Source organism: Schistocerca piceifrons, chromosome 4 (genome assembly GCF_021461385.2).
Source record: "Schistocerca piceifrons isolate TAMUIC-IGC-003096 chromosome 4, iqSchPice1.1, whole genome shotgun sequence".
Classification (NCBI taxonomy): Eukaryota; Metazoa; Arthropoda; class Insecta; order Orthoptera; family Acrididae; genus Schistocerca; species Schistocerca piceifrons.
This window is the reverse complement of record NC_060141.1, coordinates 79,113,445-79,131,316: the sequence shown is the minus strand read 5'-3', so window position 1 is coordinate 79,131,316 and position 17,872 is coordinate 79,113,445. Positions and strand designations below refer to the sequence as shown.

Here is a 17,872-nt window from a genome sequence, read left to right as displayed (position 1 = left end):
TATAAACTCAGATAACTTGCTACGAAGCAGCATTCATTCCACAACTGAAAGGACACCATAATATGCAAAAAAATGTACATATTTAATCCATTTGTTTTCAGACCTGCATAGGCACTGTAGTTATGCAAATTCTAAATCAAAACAACAGATACAACATTTTGGTTACAGATTTATTACAACACAAAAGAATGTCTGTAAATTAATCACAAATGTTGCTCCACTGATCATGAGGATGTCACAAGAAAGCATAGCTAATATAAACAAGTAGGTTAAGTTACAGAAGTTCAAATTATTAGAGTTATACCAATAGTTAATGTTAGTAAAAAGTCAATAATAAGGTGTTATGTAATTTTTTTCAGATGAAAACAAGCAACCCTTCCATGAAACACACAGTATCATACAGTGCTACAGCAGTAATATGAAAATCCATATGTACTACCATAATCTTGAGGTAGTACAGAACAGGCCTGTTGTGATGGATGGGTTACATGGACACCTGAAAAGAGCATACTCTGGTATGACTTCGCATGCAGTCTATGTCTTATGTTTGTATACAGTGTAATATATGATCACCAGCACCAAAAACTACAACAAATTACATACTTAATATATGTTAAACACCTATGATTCTTATTTTAAGGTATGTCCCAAAAATTTTGAAATAAGTAAAAACATTCCAGAGAAAAAGAAATGCGATAATAATAAAGCAGTGACATCAGCCTTTTGAGTCTTGGTATATGCTTAGGAAATCCAAAGAAACAGGCAATTAGCTTCAATATCAGCAAAATAAAAGACATCATTCACTAAACTCTTAAATGTCATTACGTAGCTAGTTAGATTATTACATACATCAATGTGAGACACTTGACTAGATTCAAGACGTAAATTTAAGGTGTGTGGACTTATTTGCACATCAATGATTTCTACAACTGAATACATTCCCAACATGTCCGCATATATTGTGAAATTGTAATGGATTCTACACAGTTTTGCTCTAATATAAACAATGGGATTTCAGAGAGGACCATAGGAATTTGTTTTATGTGAGTAACCAATAGTCAATCCAGTAGTGACAATTAATGCATCTTGAACAAATGATAAATTATGGACACTGAATGGATATTATAATAAAGATGCTGTGTTGGAAAATTCTTCTCGAAAATTACATATGTAGTGGGTGAGTCACAGTAACAATGGTATTCAGAACAAAATCCGTGAATAAAGAAGGGGTGTAGTAGTTTTATTACTGCTCAATAACACATGGAAGTTGTCAAATCATGATGCTCATACAAGTAGTTGTAGATTTTAAGATGAACACTACTTAGGATGATAAACTTCTATTGGCAGACTAAGCAGGATCCATTAATAGAATTTGTGATAACATAATTAATTCCCAATTACACTTGTTGAGAACTGACTTGTATGATGGTAACTGACACCCTACAAATTGCAAACAATCTGAGGTGATACCATTCTTTCATATTATCTTGAAATGTGTAATATTCCAGAAGGATAAATTCCTGCCCCACACTGCTGAACAGTTTGCATATTAACATTCATACTGTAAACTTTCTTCACAGCAAGAAATTTAATTACACCATACCCACCTACAGACTAAAGGCTCAAATAGTGTGTGTATAAGTCAGTGCATTTAAACCCCTTCCCATGAAGAAGAATACTCCTTCCCATGAAGAAGAATGAAAGCAAACCTTAGCATGTGGTCATCTCTACTTTACATGCACTTAGCCTTCGCCTGAATATTCACTAACAAAAGTCTATAGGGTTTACTATCTGCAAGAGGGCTTCACACTCTTAAGCACCTCCATTATTAAACACTGCACTCAAAGTGAAACAGCTTAACAGTCCTTTCCTCAAAATGTACTCAGAATTTCTTGTGATCAAAGATACAACGCACAAAATGTTTTTATCCAGCAAACAAAACTAATGATGCTCTATGGCATTTGTAATGTTCTAGAGAGAATATGACAGAGTTTAGGTCTGTGTTGGGGTATGAGGTATCGTTAGGTAACCTGGTCAGAAAGACCCACTAAAATCCCTGTGTCATGATAACCACTCTAAACTTTTTGTTGCCACACATAAACCTCCTTTCTTCTACAAGCTTCTGCATCTAAACAATCTGATGTGACAGTCAGTAATTACTAAACAAACTTTAGCTGCCTCTAGACACTCTGATGCAGTGACAGAAAACTGTAGTGACACTTCACTCTCATTAACAGGGCAAAAATAAATAGTTTTTCTTGTAGAGAATGTGAAAATCCAGTGATGAATGGTGTTTTATGTATCAAATGCAACTACTATTACATGATTAATCAGCCGATCAACTAAGTGTAGGGATTCAAAAAATGAAATTATAAAATTACTACAAAATGACACCGAGTCATTAAAAACAAAAATATCGACTAAAAAAAAAAAAAGAACTGAAATAGAAGACAAGACCACAGCTATGCAAGGGAACAAAAATGAGTTTCTAATAATTGAGGCTCACTGCTGAAAAATATCCCTCTCCCGAACTGTGAAATCAATGTGCAGGTAGAGGCATTAGAATCAAAAACTCAAGGAAAATTTTTAAAAATAAGGTAAATGTAAGACAAGTGACTTTAAAACTAGATTCTGAAACCAAGTATAATTACACGATGTCTTTAAACACTTTGGAAAAAATTCACTAAGAAGCAGCAGTGAAGAAGAAATTACTAACAAAAGAACAAACACGATTCACTCAGCAACAAGTGTCTATGTCGGATCCGGAGTGATACTTAGTAGTATCATAAAATAAAGGTCAGTGAGTAACAAATATATCTCCAAAATAAACTGAGCCATAAAGAACAATGTGATCATCTCCGTACAGTTTTCATACATCCAAACAAATTTCTATATGAAAACTGCCTAGGGAAGGATGCCAAGCATTTACATAGACTAAGCACTGATAATCAGGTGGTGAGATTAGCATCTTTCTGAAAAAAGTTGCTAGCTTACTAAGAATATAACATTAGTACACATGGAAACTTAAATACTGACATGGCAAAATGATCAAAAACAAGAAAAGATTTTGAAGAATCGTTAATACAGTATAATATCGTGCCAACAATATCTGCACCAACTAGAGCGACTTTCCAAAGTCAGACAGTTATCGACAACAGCATTACTATTATTAGTATGGGGCAGATGATTTGCTTCATAACATAGTATCAGAATGAAAATGAACCCGAAAAGAGATCAATATCATCAGTGAGCAAAATCTTTAGAACAATATTAAGAAGGGAAACATGGAATAAAACTCCATAAGTGCAGAATGTAAATGGAAAGTATGATTCATTTATTACAACAATTAAACACAATTTTAAAGTAGCATTCCCCAAAGTAGAGAAAGACAAGAAAAGCTGCAAGGTCAAACGTAATGGATTATCTGGAAACTATAAAACACTGAAAAATAAGTACTGAAAAATAATAAGACAACAAGAGAAATTAATACCACCATAGTTAACTCAAAAACATGATAACAACAGCTTGGAATGTAACTAACAGTGAAAGAAAGGAAAAAGATGGAGCAAACAAAGAAACAAAGAGCAGTTCAATAGAAGTAAAGAACACAGTGTTTAAAGATGGCTGAGAAATAGCCAACATACTCACTGATAACAATATAAATGTGATAGAGAACTTAAAACTGGGCCTGCCTGGGCAGCAGCCAGAGATAGTTGTCGTGTGTGTGTGTGCGGTGTGTGTGTGAGCATGCACGCGCACTTGCTTGTATGAATTCGTGCATGTTTTCCTTTTCTGATGAAAGCCTGGCCAAATGCTTAGCATGTAACTGTCTTTCCATTGTGCCTGCAACTCACGTGTTTCATCCTTACACTGGGTAGCAATCCATCCTTTCCATAACTGTTGATATTCCAAGCTGGACTTTCCATTCTTTAATACTAGAAAGGTTACTGAGGTTTTTTTTTTTTTAAAAAAAAAAAAAAAAAAAAAAAAACAAGCAGACCTGTGTTCTTGAAACCAGTCACAGAAGATGGAATGAGAAAAACTGTACAGAGACTGAAGTCCAAGAAGTCAACTGGTGATGACATATCAATTCACATATTAAAGCTAGTAAGTGAGCACATAATCACATCAACACTGCACAGTGAGCAGCTATTTCAGAGGTGAAATTTTTCCCGAAAAACTGAGGATAAGCAGGGTGTTGACTGTGTACAATAAAAGGGATAACAATGATCCCAACAACTACAGCCTAGTTTCACTGGTCTCAAGTTCCTCAAAACTCCTGCAAATGCTTATGTATCCTAGATTAATTGATTAAATAGACAAATATAACATTCCTGTACCATCACAGCATGGTTTTGGCAAATCTACAGAAACAGCAGTTGCCTGTCTGACAGAATACACTATACAGTTCTTATTAGATGAAAAAAAGTTATATCTGCAATGTTTCTTGGTCTCTCCAAAGCATTTGACACCAGCGACCCTGAAATGAAAATTGGAAAATTCTATTATTTGAGGGCAGGCTAGGGGAGTGGACAGAATCATACTTACATCTGTCTTTGGAACAAAATACATCACTGATTCTGCACATCAGGGATCTGATAGTTTGTTGGTAGGTTTGTGGAGGTGTTTGGTATTAGATGACTATACACAGATCACGTAATTTGCATAAATAATGGGGTACTGGTTTGCGTATGCAGTGATGGTATCCAACAATGACCCTGTTGGGTTCCACAGAATTTACATTAGGCGAAGTGAGTCACTGAAATGTCAATGTGAGTTCACTATAATGCTCCTCAAACTACTGTAGCATGGTTCTCACTCCGAGACATGGACAATTATACTGCTGAAAGATGACATCGACGTTGGGGAAGACATCAAGCATGAAAGGATGCAGGTGGACCACGGCTATTAGCACATTTTCAATTACTACCACAGATCCCATACAAGCTCAAGAGAACGTCACCCATCATATAATTCTGATTCCAACAGCCTGCATTGTGCTGTTCACCTGAATGATGGCATTTGTGGAGACAACCATTGAGCTAGTGATTCACCCAAAAAGTCGACACATTTCCATTGATCAACAGTCAAATCCAGATGGTCCCATGCCCACTGCAATTGCAACTGTCAAGGTCATTGGGTCAACATGTGAACATGTGGGGATGTTCTATTGCAGAGCTCAATGTTCAATACTGTATGATGATGGTGTGCTCCAAAACACTCGTATGTGGACCAGCTTTGTGCTCTTTCAGCAGAGATGCCACGGGTCGCCGTCCATCCTGCTTTACAGTGCAAACAAGCCTCCAAACCCCACGTTCCGTGAAGAGTCGTGGACGTGGACGTCCAACCATTTAGCTCCTAGTGGTACTTTCACTGTCCTCCTACCTCTTTCCGTAGATGCTCATGACAGTAGCAATTGATCATTCAACCAGTTTCGCCATTTTCAAGACACTCGTTCACAGGCCCTGCATAACAATAATCTGCCCTTTGTCAAAAACACTTATCTCAATGAATTTATCCATATGCAGCACACATCTTCACTAGGCTGATCCCCCCATCCATGTCTGCTCCACTTACATATTTCTGTTATTGCATCACGTGCCCACAACATTACCAGGCAGTATCGAATGTCACGGTGGGCAGTGGTCATACTGTTTTCGCTTATCAGTTCATATCAATAGGAAAAACATACCAGTCAGAAACCAAAGTTATCAAATATAGAGTACCACATGGATTGGTAATGGAGGCATTGCTATTTGATCTATTCATTAATGATTATAGGTGTTGAAAAGTAACAGAATAAAATATTGTATGCAGGTGACTGATAATACTGAATAGTGACCAAAATGTGGAATAACTTGACAGCAGAACATACATTTCTGTACATTACGGCTCAATGCCTCTTGGAAAATGGACTGGTTACAAAGATAAAAATAGATTACATGTACAGTAGTCACAAACAAAGAGAACTCTTCCGACTTGAGTTTAGAGGAGAATGAATAAAGGCTGAAAGAAGTAGAAACCACGTGATTCTTAGGTATTACTGTGGATAATGAGCTCAATTGGAAACAACATATTAATTCTGCCTGTAAGAAACTCTGCTGCATCATATTCATAATGAAGCAGCTATCACAGTGTGCACAGTGGCACAGTATATCATAGACCCTTAGAACCATACCAGCAGTATGAAGTATAAGTGTGGGGAAACTAAAACATTTGAGAAACAAAAAAAGAGTGTGTACAAAATAAAATAAAAATAAAAGTACAGAATCTATTAAGAACGACGACTTCTGAAACACACAGAAGCTTCTACAAATATCTAGGTATCTGTAAGTTTTAGATAGTTGTAGATGCATAAAACAATAATATATATCACAAAAGATAGCACAGACTGGATTACACATTACAGTTACACATCCACAACAAACAGAGACAGAATGACACATGAAGCATACCCCATCAACTGACAATGCTTGAAAAAGGATCTCAGTGCTCAGGTATCAAATTACTAAGAAGTCTACATGACAGTGTACATGACACTAACTTTCCAAAGATTCTCAAAGACTCTCTGTTGGGAAAGGAATTTTACAGTGTTGAATAGTACTTATCACATTAAATTTGTACATATCATCCTCTATAATCAATGATGTTAGACTGTAAGAAAAATGCTTAGGAAGTACCTGATAACGAATGTTTTCCATTTTTGATGTGCCCCATATTGCATGTACATCTACTGTGCACCAAACAATCCTACAGGATCAATTCAATTCAATTCAATGCTACCTTTAAACAGCATGAATTAAATCTGACCTTATATGTTGTTGTTTCTGCGTCAGTAATTGTAACCACCCAGAGAAAACTAAACAAACACTGTTTACTGTACCTGAAAATGGGCTTATAACCCAAAACCTAGGTTGTGCAGTAACATAAATAATAAACTTTGTGAAACAGGCAAAAAAGTGTTTGTTTAGTTACAATGTTTCACCAAGAGCCCACAGTTGATTCAATTAAAATGACCCTGAGATAACTTTCAAAAATATCACTGGTAGTGAAAGTGGAAAAGTTCCAGCCACATAAACACAGTCAATGAGCTACAAGAAATTACATGGAGAAATGTCTGGGGAAATAGGAGACGGTATCAAATAAAAAATCTCTTTAAGCATTTACTGTACGAAGGCTGTCAACATTGAATTTAAAGAGAAAAATGTAATAGATTCTGGTTAAGTAAAGTGATGGCAAATTTACATTACATTAAGTAACAGAAAGGAAGAGAAAATTACAACAGAAATAAGTAATAAAGATGAAAAGGAAGTCATAACGAAAATTAAAGGAAAAATGTAAAAGTTGTCTAACTGGAACCTCAATGCAGAAAAAAATTCACTAATCGATAATTCTGCACAGCATTTATATCTGTTGATATTGTTGATATGCCGTCAGTATGCTGGACTGGCTTACTTTCAAATTATGAAGCATAATATCCATTATAGTTCACCAATTGCAGCTCATGGTCCATTTCCCAATAAAAACAGCAATTCAAATTTTAGACACAAAGAACCTCAAATTCACTACATAAGCACCAATAATGCCCCAAAAGAAACAATGTCAGCCTTCTGAAAACTACAGCCACGAGTTCCATTTCATTAAGTGTAACTTCTTATAGCAATTTGTTTTTACATCCAAATTCCTACAGATAAATAACTGATGATGGTCGAAGTAGAGAGGATATAAAATGTAGACTGGCAATAGCAAGGAAAGCGTTTCTGAAGAAGAGAAATTTGTGAACATCGAGTATAGATTTAAGTGTCAGGAAGTCATTTCTGAAAGTATTTGTATGGAGTGTAGCCATGTATGGAAGTGAAACATGGACGGTAAATAGTTTGGACGAGAAGAGAATAGAAGTTTTCGAAATATGGTGCTACAAAAGAATGCTGAAGATTAGATGGGTAGATCACATAACTAATGAGGAGGTATTGAATAGAATTGGAGAGAAGAGAAATTTGTGGCACAGCTTCACTAAAAGAAGGGATCGGTTGGTAGGACATGTTCTGAGGCATCAAAGGATCACCAATTTAGCATTGGAGAGCAGAGTGGGGGGTAAAAATCGTAGAGGGAGACCAAGAAATGAATACACCAAGCAGATTCAGAAGGATGTAGGTTGCAGTTGGTACTGGGAGATGAAGAAGCTTGCACAGGATAGAGTAGCATTGAGAGCTGCATCAAACCAGTCTCAGGACTGAAGACCACAACAACAACAACATAAATTCACCAGTAGTAGTGATGTCAGTACACACAGGTATTGTGGTTTGTGAAACATTCACAACTATAGAAGGGCAACCATTTCTACACAGTGCCTATTTTCAAAGATGTTTGATATTACAAAGAATGTGACTTGCTTCATAGCACACTTTTGGGTGTCTTTGTGGGTTCACAGCACAATTTTAAGCACAATATTTTGACATCTGAACCTAGTCATCTTTGTCAGCTGATGAAGTGATGGGTTTAGTTATGCTCATTGCCTGGCCTTCAATTAATCTGGAGCTTAAGTACTGGGCACACACAATACCATTATCTATATCACCAATGATGGTGATTAGGCCAGCTGTGTGAATACTGCACTTAAAATGAAATTATCAACTCAGCTAAGCACATAAAAACCTACCATCCATACATCACAAATGAAAAGCTCATAAATAAGTAAGCTGATTAATTTTCACCTAATCTTACTCTGGTGTTGCTTCTTTGGTACATGGTATTGGAAGACCTCTCTATGAAAATCTTCACCAGACCATATTTTCCAACCCTGTCCTTTTTTTCCATGCGAAGGGAACTACGTCCTACAAGTCTGCAGGGAAACCTGTCCTTTATTCAAAGTGAAGGGAACTATATTCTACAAGTTAGCAGGTCTTGCAGTTTTCAGTTGTGTTAATATAAATGCATTTTCTATCTTTATATAACAAACAATTACATCCCTTCAGGGGAACTTGTGAATAGTTCTTTCTTCATCTTTCTTTTGTAGCACTGCTTGTTACTGGACCCCCTCAACATCACTAGCAATGTCAACTTTCCATAAACAGGAACCCCTTCTTGCTATAAAAGTCTCACTGCAATAATTTTCTTCTTTGAATAGCTCAGCCCCAAATTCATGTGGCACAACCAGCACAGACATCTGCATCCTCATGATTTAAAGAATTACTCCTCAGTAGTTAACAGCTATATCATATGCCTCGTGGTGTATTCTTATGGTGATTAATTTTTAGGCATCATGATATACAGTTACAGTAATTATTTTTGCCACTCTATATTAGTTCATTTATTTTTAAAGATTTTCCTTCTTCTACTTATCTCTTGCTGTTTCCAGTCACTCTCATTCCTCAAAGTACTTTTTTGCTTTCAAGCTGCACACTCTGCCATTCCTCCCATCATCTGTGTACCCTTTTCCAGCACCATCCTGTATGTTTTGATATCCACACATTGCCATCATTGCAACCCTATTATATCCTTTCTACAAACTGTATTGAGTACTGCACAGAGAGAGAGAGAGAGATTTGGGGGGGGGGGGGGGGGGGGGGGGGGTATGAAACTTGTCCCCATGGGCAATTCATTAAAATGCTGTGGCATTCTTCACAAAGGAAACTGGTTAAAATCCTTGCAGTAGAAGAAATTTTTGTTACTAGAATTGTGCAAACAATGTGGAAGCATGCAATTCCTCAGTGCCTAGCAGTATGCAGGGTTAAATTACAACATATGTTAAGCATGTAGTGGTATGAGTGACATAACATTATTAATAGCCTTCCATTTGTTGCTAGAACAAGTGCTACAATTAGGAAGCTAGAGGGAATGCCGTTTTCTGTGAAGTGTATCTGTGCTCCATGCTTTGATCCACTGTAGGTTGGTGGCTGCCTTTCCCTTATTTTATGTATTGCTCCATCCAGGAATTTCCATTATTGTTATTTGTTGGAAAGATTTATGCTCATTGCCCTCCTTAGTATCATTCAAGAGCCAAGAGCGCTCATCATCATCTGGTTTTTGTTCCATCCCATATTCATCCATATGCCAGAAACATAACATTACCTTGCACTGGCTCTTGACAAAGTGATTCACATAATATTAGTACACATTTAAAACTTCATCAATAGGTTGGAGAAAAGCAATGGCACAATATTTGCACAAGGACCTTGCCTACGACAGCAATACAGAATTCTTACATTGTCCAAATTGTTCTTTATCGAAATTCAGAGTTGGATTAAAGCTTCATATTACCTTAAGAGGCAAATACCTAGAGCTCAGTTTTAATCACGTTGGAAAGTCCAAATCTGTGAACATTGTGTTGTAGAGTGAAAGATTTATCCTGGTTGTAAAAAAAATGAGTCTGGTATTGTCTATTTCAATCACGAACTAGTAATGCGAATAAATATAGCATTATGTGGATGAAGTAACAGTTATGAATTAGAAACTGAACACAAAATTTTCCTATTTCAAAAGATCCATAGTAATATTTTACAGAGGACATCCCAAATACAAATCTGCAACATAACACAATGTAAACGTGGTAAAATGAATACAAGTTTGGAAATGAGAGTTCCCAACAACTGAAATAAAGTGATACTTCAAATGCTGACCAGACTGGTGTATACTGGGCAAAAAAGAGAAGTGTGACTGTGAATTACATGCCTACTACAAACTTGCACTCTCTCTCTCTCTCTCTCTCTCTCTCTCTCTCTCTCTCTCTCACACACACACACACACACACACACACACACAATTTCTCATTATGTAGTAATTATACTTTAAACAACTCCTGCACCTAATGTACTCTAATGCTTAAGCCTCGGTGAGGTCTCTTACCTGTAAACATTTGAATAACCTGAATGAAATTCTGACTTAAATTAGGAAATTTGATATTTTTGGGACATACCTCATAAATATAGGTGTGAGGACAGGAATGTGTAATTTTGAAGCTTGTCTCTCTTCCTTCCTGGCATGTATCGGGCCACTTGCCTGCAGTTGTGTGAGGTTTGAGCGGAACACATGGTCTGCCAATGGGAGCTGAGTCAGGTCGTGCTCGATGCAGTGCATCTGTGTTTCCTGTCGCTGCATGCACGACTCGAGTTGTAGGTGTTTGCGTGCCAGAAAGCGCTCCAGAGTGACTGCAGTCTCCGGTCCGGAAGGTGCTTCTGGTTCGTTGCTACTGCGCACCTCTGTACCACGTACAACATCAGTACCATGAGGGGGTCACTGGTATTATGAGAAAGGGATGTCACAGAGGATTGAACTGGGATACTCTCACTTTTAAGAGTTTTCTACACTCATAAAATAATATTGAACCACCAGTGCATTACAACTGCACTACCGTGATTAAACTAAGGATTCTACATTCAGTACATTTTTATTTTTACGCTACAGGATGAAAGGTGTAAGGAAAGATTATCACTTGACACATGAAAACACACCTACAGTGAAAATTAATACATAATTAAGTGTGAACATACGTCTACAATTAAAACTGAAACACTAATTTCAGGAAAACTTGTGGGCTATGAAATGAGAACAAACAAGAAACTTTACAAAAGAATAACAGCAACACAATGTTCCTACTCAAACTTTGTCCTTGTCTGAAGAACTGACAGCTATGACGTAAGGTCTTATACTCGGATGCCACTGCCAGTAAATGACAACATACTACATTATAACACATTTTTGGTTGCAACAACAAGCCTTTAATTAAGAGGTTCCACAGTTTTTGTAGAACATCTCACAATCAGTTCCTGCATGAATGATACTAAAAGGAACAGGAAGTATGCTAAACAAAAACAGACTTACTTTAAAACATATAACATTCTGTGGAGAATACGGAGTGGAATTTTCAACCTAGGTGATGTACAGTTTTCAAGTAGTTGTAAAGATCTAATTAATTAGTATTATTTTATAGCAGTAACATGTGATCTTATGCACAACTGGACTAATTTGGTGAGGCTGGAAATTGGACACCTAATAACAGATTAAATACAGCCTAATGCATGCGGCAAAGTATCTGTAAACACTAAACTGCAATAATGCTTCGTAGTGACTACTGTATGAACACACAGGAACAGCACCTACATTCAGTAAACAAAATTTGTAACACAAGAGTAATGTAAACAATCAAATTCACCAACAGCTCCTACAATTTCAGCATTCTGCGGTCAAACAGAACGGAAAATGTCACAGGTCCTCACAACCAATACTGGATCCACATGCCATCTAATTCATTTTCATAATCAGCTAAGTATTGATCGAATTTATTCCTGTCAAGAATAGGCAGAAAGATAATAAAAAATATAAAGGAAATCTACTGTACATGGTCCTCAACAAAATCAGAGAAATAAAAGTATTCACGCCATCACGTATGCTTTAGGCTACTAACGCAATTCAGCACTCTAGCTGCCACATATTTTATTTATTTGTAGAAGTTATTTATACAAATTATGGATTCAACTAACAGCAACAATGGCAGATCAGATACACCACAATACAGCCATCACTCCTGCATCGTAAACAGTGTTACACATCATATGCTCCGTAGACAAAATGTCTCATGACATTCAGAAACATATTGAATCCTTCACATTGCCATAGGAAATACTGCTGAAGCAGATCAAAAAAAGTAGAAATAAATATATGGAACAATAAGAAGCCCTAAGAGTGAAGCCCATGCCTAACATAATCTCCCTCCATCACAGTTTCTGAGCAGTCATGTTGGGTTGTAGTATCATTAATCAATTGAATGATGTCACAGGCTCGCACTGAGCACTGAGTTACTTGCTTGCACAACCGACTATGAACAATTATTTCAAGTATAGTTCCCTTGTTATGAAAAACTGGGAACATCTATGTGTGCACCAATATAGCAATTTTGACTGCTGGATAATAAATGCTTTGACTCGGTGAATAAGGAACAACTCTGAACAGAATTCTGTACTAGGCAGATCAGTTTCTACATCAAACTGAATTATGCACAGAGAGGTAGGAGCAAGGAAGCTCACAAACATCACAAACCAAGCACGAATACTATGCAGAAGTGGTAAGCCATATTTTGAGAATTGGTTTAACAAAACACAAAACATCAACACAATTGAGGTGATTTGTGGATTTGAGTCAAAGACAGTGACATGTGGAATAGCTGAGAACTCTTTTCGCAACTATGCAAGGTGAGGCACATAAGATGTAACACCGCTTCATTTTATGAAAGACTCAAGGTATCAACAGAAGATTTTTCAGTAACTGATAGTACCTATGGGAGCACAAAATTTTGTTAATTGCAATCACTATTAATTGCTGTATTAATTGTAATACTGAAGCAAGAACTTTCTTTTTTATGGAACAGTATACTTTTTTAATGGCATTTGAAAACTCTTGGAAAAGAAAGACAAGAATAGTGAAATAAAATTGTTATTTTGGCAATGAAGCTTTTTTCTACAGCATCTGAGAAACCTGTTACAATAGAAAGATAATGCTTCCAGATTCTTGTACTGCCAAGTAAGTACCACTAAGAGAAAACCTCGTGCCGAGTTCTATTGTTGTATAAAGCAAGGGTAACAGCAAATTTTGGCTGATTTGCTTCTCAATTTCAGCGTATTACTCCTCAATTTTAGTATATTACTCAAATGCTTTAGCAACATGTTTCAAGGTCAACATTAACAAGCACATACCATTGTACTCTTTTTTCCAAGACGGTTTTGAATGTATTTATACAAATACCATATTCAAAAGAATCACAGGGCTCCCACACATACAATCATATGCTGAACATCTCATTTTGATACATTAAAAGATGTTCTCCAACGTCCACCTGTGGATAGCTGGGTGCCCCTCTCCCTGGCCAGAGGTAGCCATGGGTGAGAAAACAGCTCACAAATACGCATTCAGGGAGCAAAGCCATTGCCAATGTGACCATACTGCTTCAGTCAAGCACCCACAGGAAAGGGTGGTCAAGTGGCTTACATACACGACAAAACGAGATGCGAACACAGTGCAACAAGACTACGTGGCAAGCAGCCTATACTACCTGAGGCTGCCTGCCTGCCTGCCTGCGGGTCAGCTGACAGGTGCTCAGGATTGAGCATGCCCCATGTGGCAGCAGTGGAACTGTCTGTCTTAAGCCATTTTGGAAACAAACGAAGTCTTACACAACACAATGCATAAGGATTTCAAGTGCAGAAAATACAAATCAGATCACAAAACATATTTCTTTGTGATTATGGATTATATAGTACATCATAAACCCCACCAAAGCTAGGCTGTCTGTCTGTCACAAGCCAGAACAAAGGGGGAGTAATAGAGGAGCAACACCTCTTTAAAAAGCCTTGGTTCAGCTGGTCTGGCTGACAGTACCTCATGAGGGCCCTTGCCAGGGTGACGGTGAAGTTGGTCAATGGTTTCGAAGGCGGAAGACAATAATCGTATCCCAATGATGGATAAAGCAGATGAACTATCTTCATTTAGCAGCATCTGTTCTCCAGAGAAGTAGCTGTGAAGGGCATCTGACTCCAAAGGTAGGCTTACAACCACTATTCTATTACCGGAAAGGATTTGTTCGACCCACACTAGTTTGAACAACCAAGCATCACGGAATGTCGTCACAAAATGGACACTACCCCAGGTAGTACCTCTTTGAGGGAATCTACCACTCTTAGGAGTGCAATCAAGCCTGTGGATTCTGGGGAGCCTGCACGTAGATGCTTTGAAAACACGACTAACATGCAAAATTCAAGACAAAACAGAATTACTATTTTGGGACTTTGAACATCAATTCTCTATTAAAGTTGGGCAACACAAAGAGTTGAGAATGATGATGGACAAACATGACATAACTATCTTGGCCATTCAAGAGACCAGATACCTAGATGAAGACACAATGGAAATTGAAGGTTACAGGATTTATTGTGGTACCAACATTTGATACCACACTTGTTAGGGATTGCAGTTATCGACCGTGGTCCGTATTAGTATCGCTGGACCCACAAGTTGCCACTAGCGCCGCTCTGCAGCTTGTAACAAGTCTCTAGCGAGAGCTCGTCCACTCTTGCTCAGCACGTCAAGTAGGAAAGTAGTATAGCCTTCAGCTGATAGGAAGTAACCTCTAACAAGGCACTCAGTTGAAGTATGGCCTATATGATGCCTCTATAGCTCTCTGTTTGTAATTATATTCCTCCTGACTATGAAGACTCCTGTACCACCAGTTAAGTACAAAATATTATTTTTTACCAATGACTTCTAATTATTTTAGTTGTTGTAGACCCAAACCATGCAGCCAGCTCCTTATTGACTTCACTGACAAACCTGCTGTATATGCAAAGAAGAGATTTGTATGTTTCTATTTAGCACTGGCCACCAGTCATTCACATTGGCAATAATTCATTCGTCGTCATCATAACATTTATAAAGGCAAAAAGGTAGTCAAAATAGGTAAGAACATGCCTGTACTTGGCACAGCTTTTGTTGTTTGTAAGAAGGTTGTCAGTTCAATCGTGGAGTTCTTCAACCCTTCTGAGAGGCTTTCTATCCTAACTCTCAGCTGCAGTAACAAAGGATACACACTGCTCAATACGCATGCACCAATCAATGAGGACAACAGACGTACTCCCGAGAAAGTTGAACAGTTCTAGGATCTTCTTGAAGAACAGTTAGAGAAAATACCATCTAAGAACATAAAGATCTTACTAGGTGACTTTAACACTCACCTGGAAACAGAACCGCAATTCAGATCAACAATTGGAAAGCATCCTGCTCACAAGACAACAGAAATGGTATAAGACTCGTAAATTTGTGTCGATTCTTCAATCTTCAGATAATGTCAACATTTTACAGACACAAGCCAAGTAAACAGAAGACTTGGCAATCACCAGGCAATGTGTGTGGAAAGAAACAGATTGATCATGTAGCAATCTCTAGGAGAGCAATTAAGGCAATAATGAATGTTACAGTACAGAGAGGTGCTCATTTTGACTCAAATCATTACCTCTCCAAGATCACAATGAATTTCATCCCTCTTAATAAGGCCATGAAAACCGGAAATAAAATTCATAAATATGATGTTGTAAAGCTCAAAATCAATCAAAACGTATTGGAACAATACCACCAGCGACTGACATTTGAATCTCATAAATGGACAGACATCGCCACCAAAATCCAACAAGCAGCTAATACTGCAATCCTAGAACTAAAAAGAGAAAGCATAGATGGTGGAAGAGATTTGTGATGAGTGGTGGCCCAAAGAACAAATGCCTGGAAAAAGTGGAACTCAACTAGGAGACCTGAAGATTTTGATGTATTCCGTGAAGTTCAAAAACATGTAGCCAGAACTTTACGAAGGGCTAATCGATTGTATGAGAAACAGCAGTTAGAACAGATCATTCAGGAGGCTTCTATCAGGTGTTCAAGTCGAATTTGAAAGGATACCAAGCCCTTGTCTTTGTTTTAGAGACAAAAATGGAAAGCTCGGCCAAAATAGAAGTGGCTCTGCTCTGTAAGGAATGTGCTTAATTTCACTGTTTCCCACTTCCCAAACCTCCCATTCATGTGAAGTGGGTGGTTAATAGTCACTGTCTCAGTTGTTGCTCGTTGTTTGAATGTGATGTTAGTGTATTTTCGTCACTCTCTGAGTTAAGGAAGAAAAGTATGCTGTACTCTACAAATGAAAGTGTGTGTATAGTTGAAACTTACATCTGTACAGGTTCCTATAAGAAAACTCATGAAATTTTTCATGAACAATTTCTGAGCTCTAGTATTTCTGCAAAAAGTTGATAAGCAAAATTGGAGTTGAGTGGCAATGTTTCTGAGTTTAAGTGGAACAATAAATGTTCTGTTCAAACTCTGAATAATTTTGTCAGATAGCTTCTGCAACAGGCAGTGTGAAACGAACATCTTTTCTAGCTGTACTTCGCTTCTTACATCTGAAACCTTATTAATTATTGCGAGTGGTCGTTTAAAAAGTGGAAGGCAAACTTGAACCAAGATCGTATTTTATGGGTGCCGTAGTTTGGTCCCATTTTTCCATCCTGTGAATAGCTATACTAACTGCTACTGGTCCGATGGAAACCACGCACAGTGCATAAAATTCCTCTTAAAAAAATTCAGTAAGCAAGTTTGGTGCAAAAGTCTGGTAGTCCCATTATCAGTCCAGTGGTCTTTGAAACCACTGTCAATATAGATGTTTATTATCTTCATATTTTTGAGAGCTTCTACTCTCACTCACCTCCCAGCAAGATATCAATGCCATTTTCTTTTTCTCCTTCTTTCAGTGGGATGCCACGTCTCATTGAATGTTGGCTTGTATTTATGACATCTTCACAAAAGAATCCACAGTAAACAAAAGCTTTGTGACCACCTCATTTGCAGGACATGTCTGCTTGTTATTTTCATCTATAGAGATATTTAAATGTAAAAGTGTATGAAAATAACCGTAAAATTGTAGACCAACTGTATGAAAATGTACACCGAAGTATTGCAACAATCATTATTACAGTTCTGCATAAAATGAGCTTCAATGTGATTTCAAGAGCACAAAACTGCATACAGGTGCTGCATGAGCTCTTTTCACATAAGTTGTAATTTTTTAAATGTTGTGACTTTGAAGAGTATTTTCCAAGTTTACACAAAATTACATGTTTATATGTCTAAATGAGCACATTACTGATGTGGTGCCACTTTAACATTGTACAGACTGTTAAATAATCCATGCAAGTGAAAGCCTTAGTGAATTCAGTTGTGTGTCTGCTATGACATAACTGGCTTATCTGGAACAATGGCCTATATTACATTCAAGACTAACAGGTGACATTTGGATTAAGAAGTTTTGTTCTTTGCTAATGGCTTTGTTATGCACAGAGATATG

At 37.4% G+C, this 17,872-nt stretch overlaps 1 protein-coding gene across 3 annotated transcripts in view; it reads right to left on the bottom strand.

Annotated features, from left to right (window-relative positions):
• The window catches only part of LOC124796417, a 523,416-nt gene that overhangs the window by 32,084 nt on the left and 473,460 nt on the right, over window positions 1-17,872 (bottom strand). For 2 of the 3 annotated variants that reach the window (XM_047260592.1, XM_047260594.1), the window contains exons 12-13: window positions 10,916-11,198; window positions 224-496 (exon numbers count right to left, since the gene is read on the bottom strand). In XM_047260592.1, the coding sequence (XP_047116548.1) occupies window positions 436-496; window positions 10,916-11,198 (344 nt within the window). In that variant the 3' untranslated portion in view covers window positions 224-435. Of the gene's footprint in view, window positions 1-223; window positions 497-10,915; window positions 11,199-17,872 lie in introns of those variants that run through there. The other variant, XM_047260593.1, reaches the window with a different exon arrangement.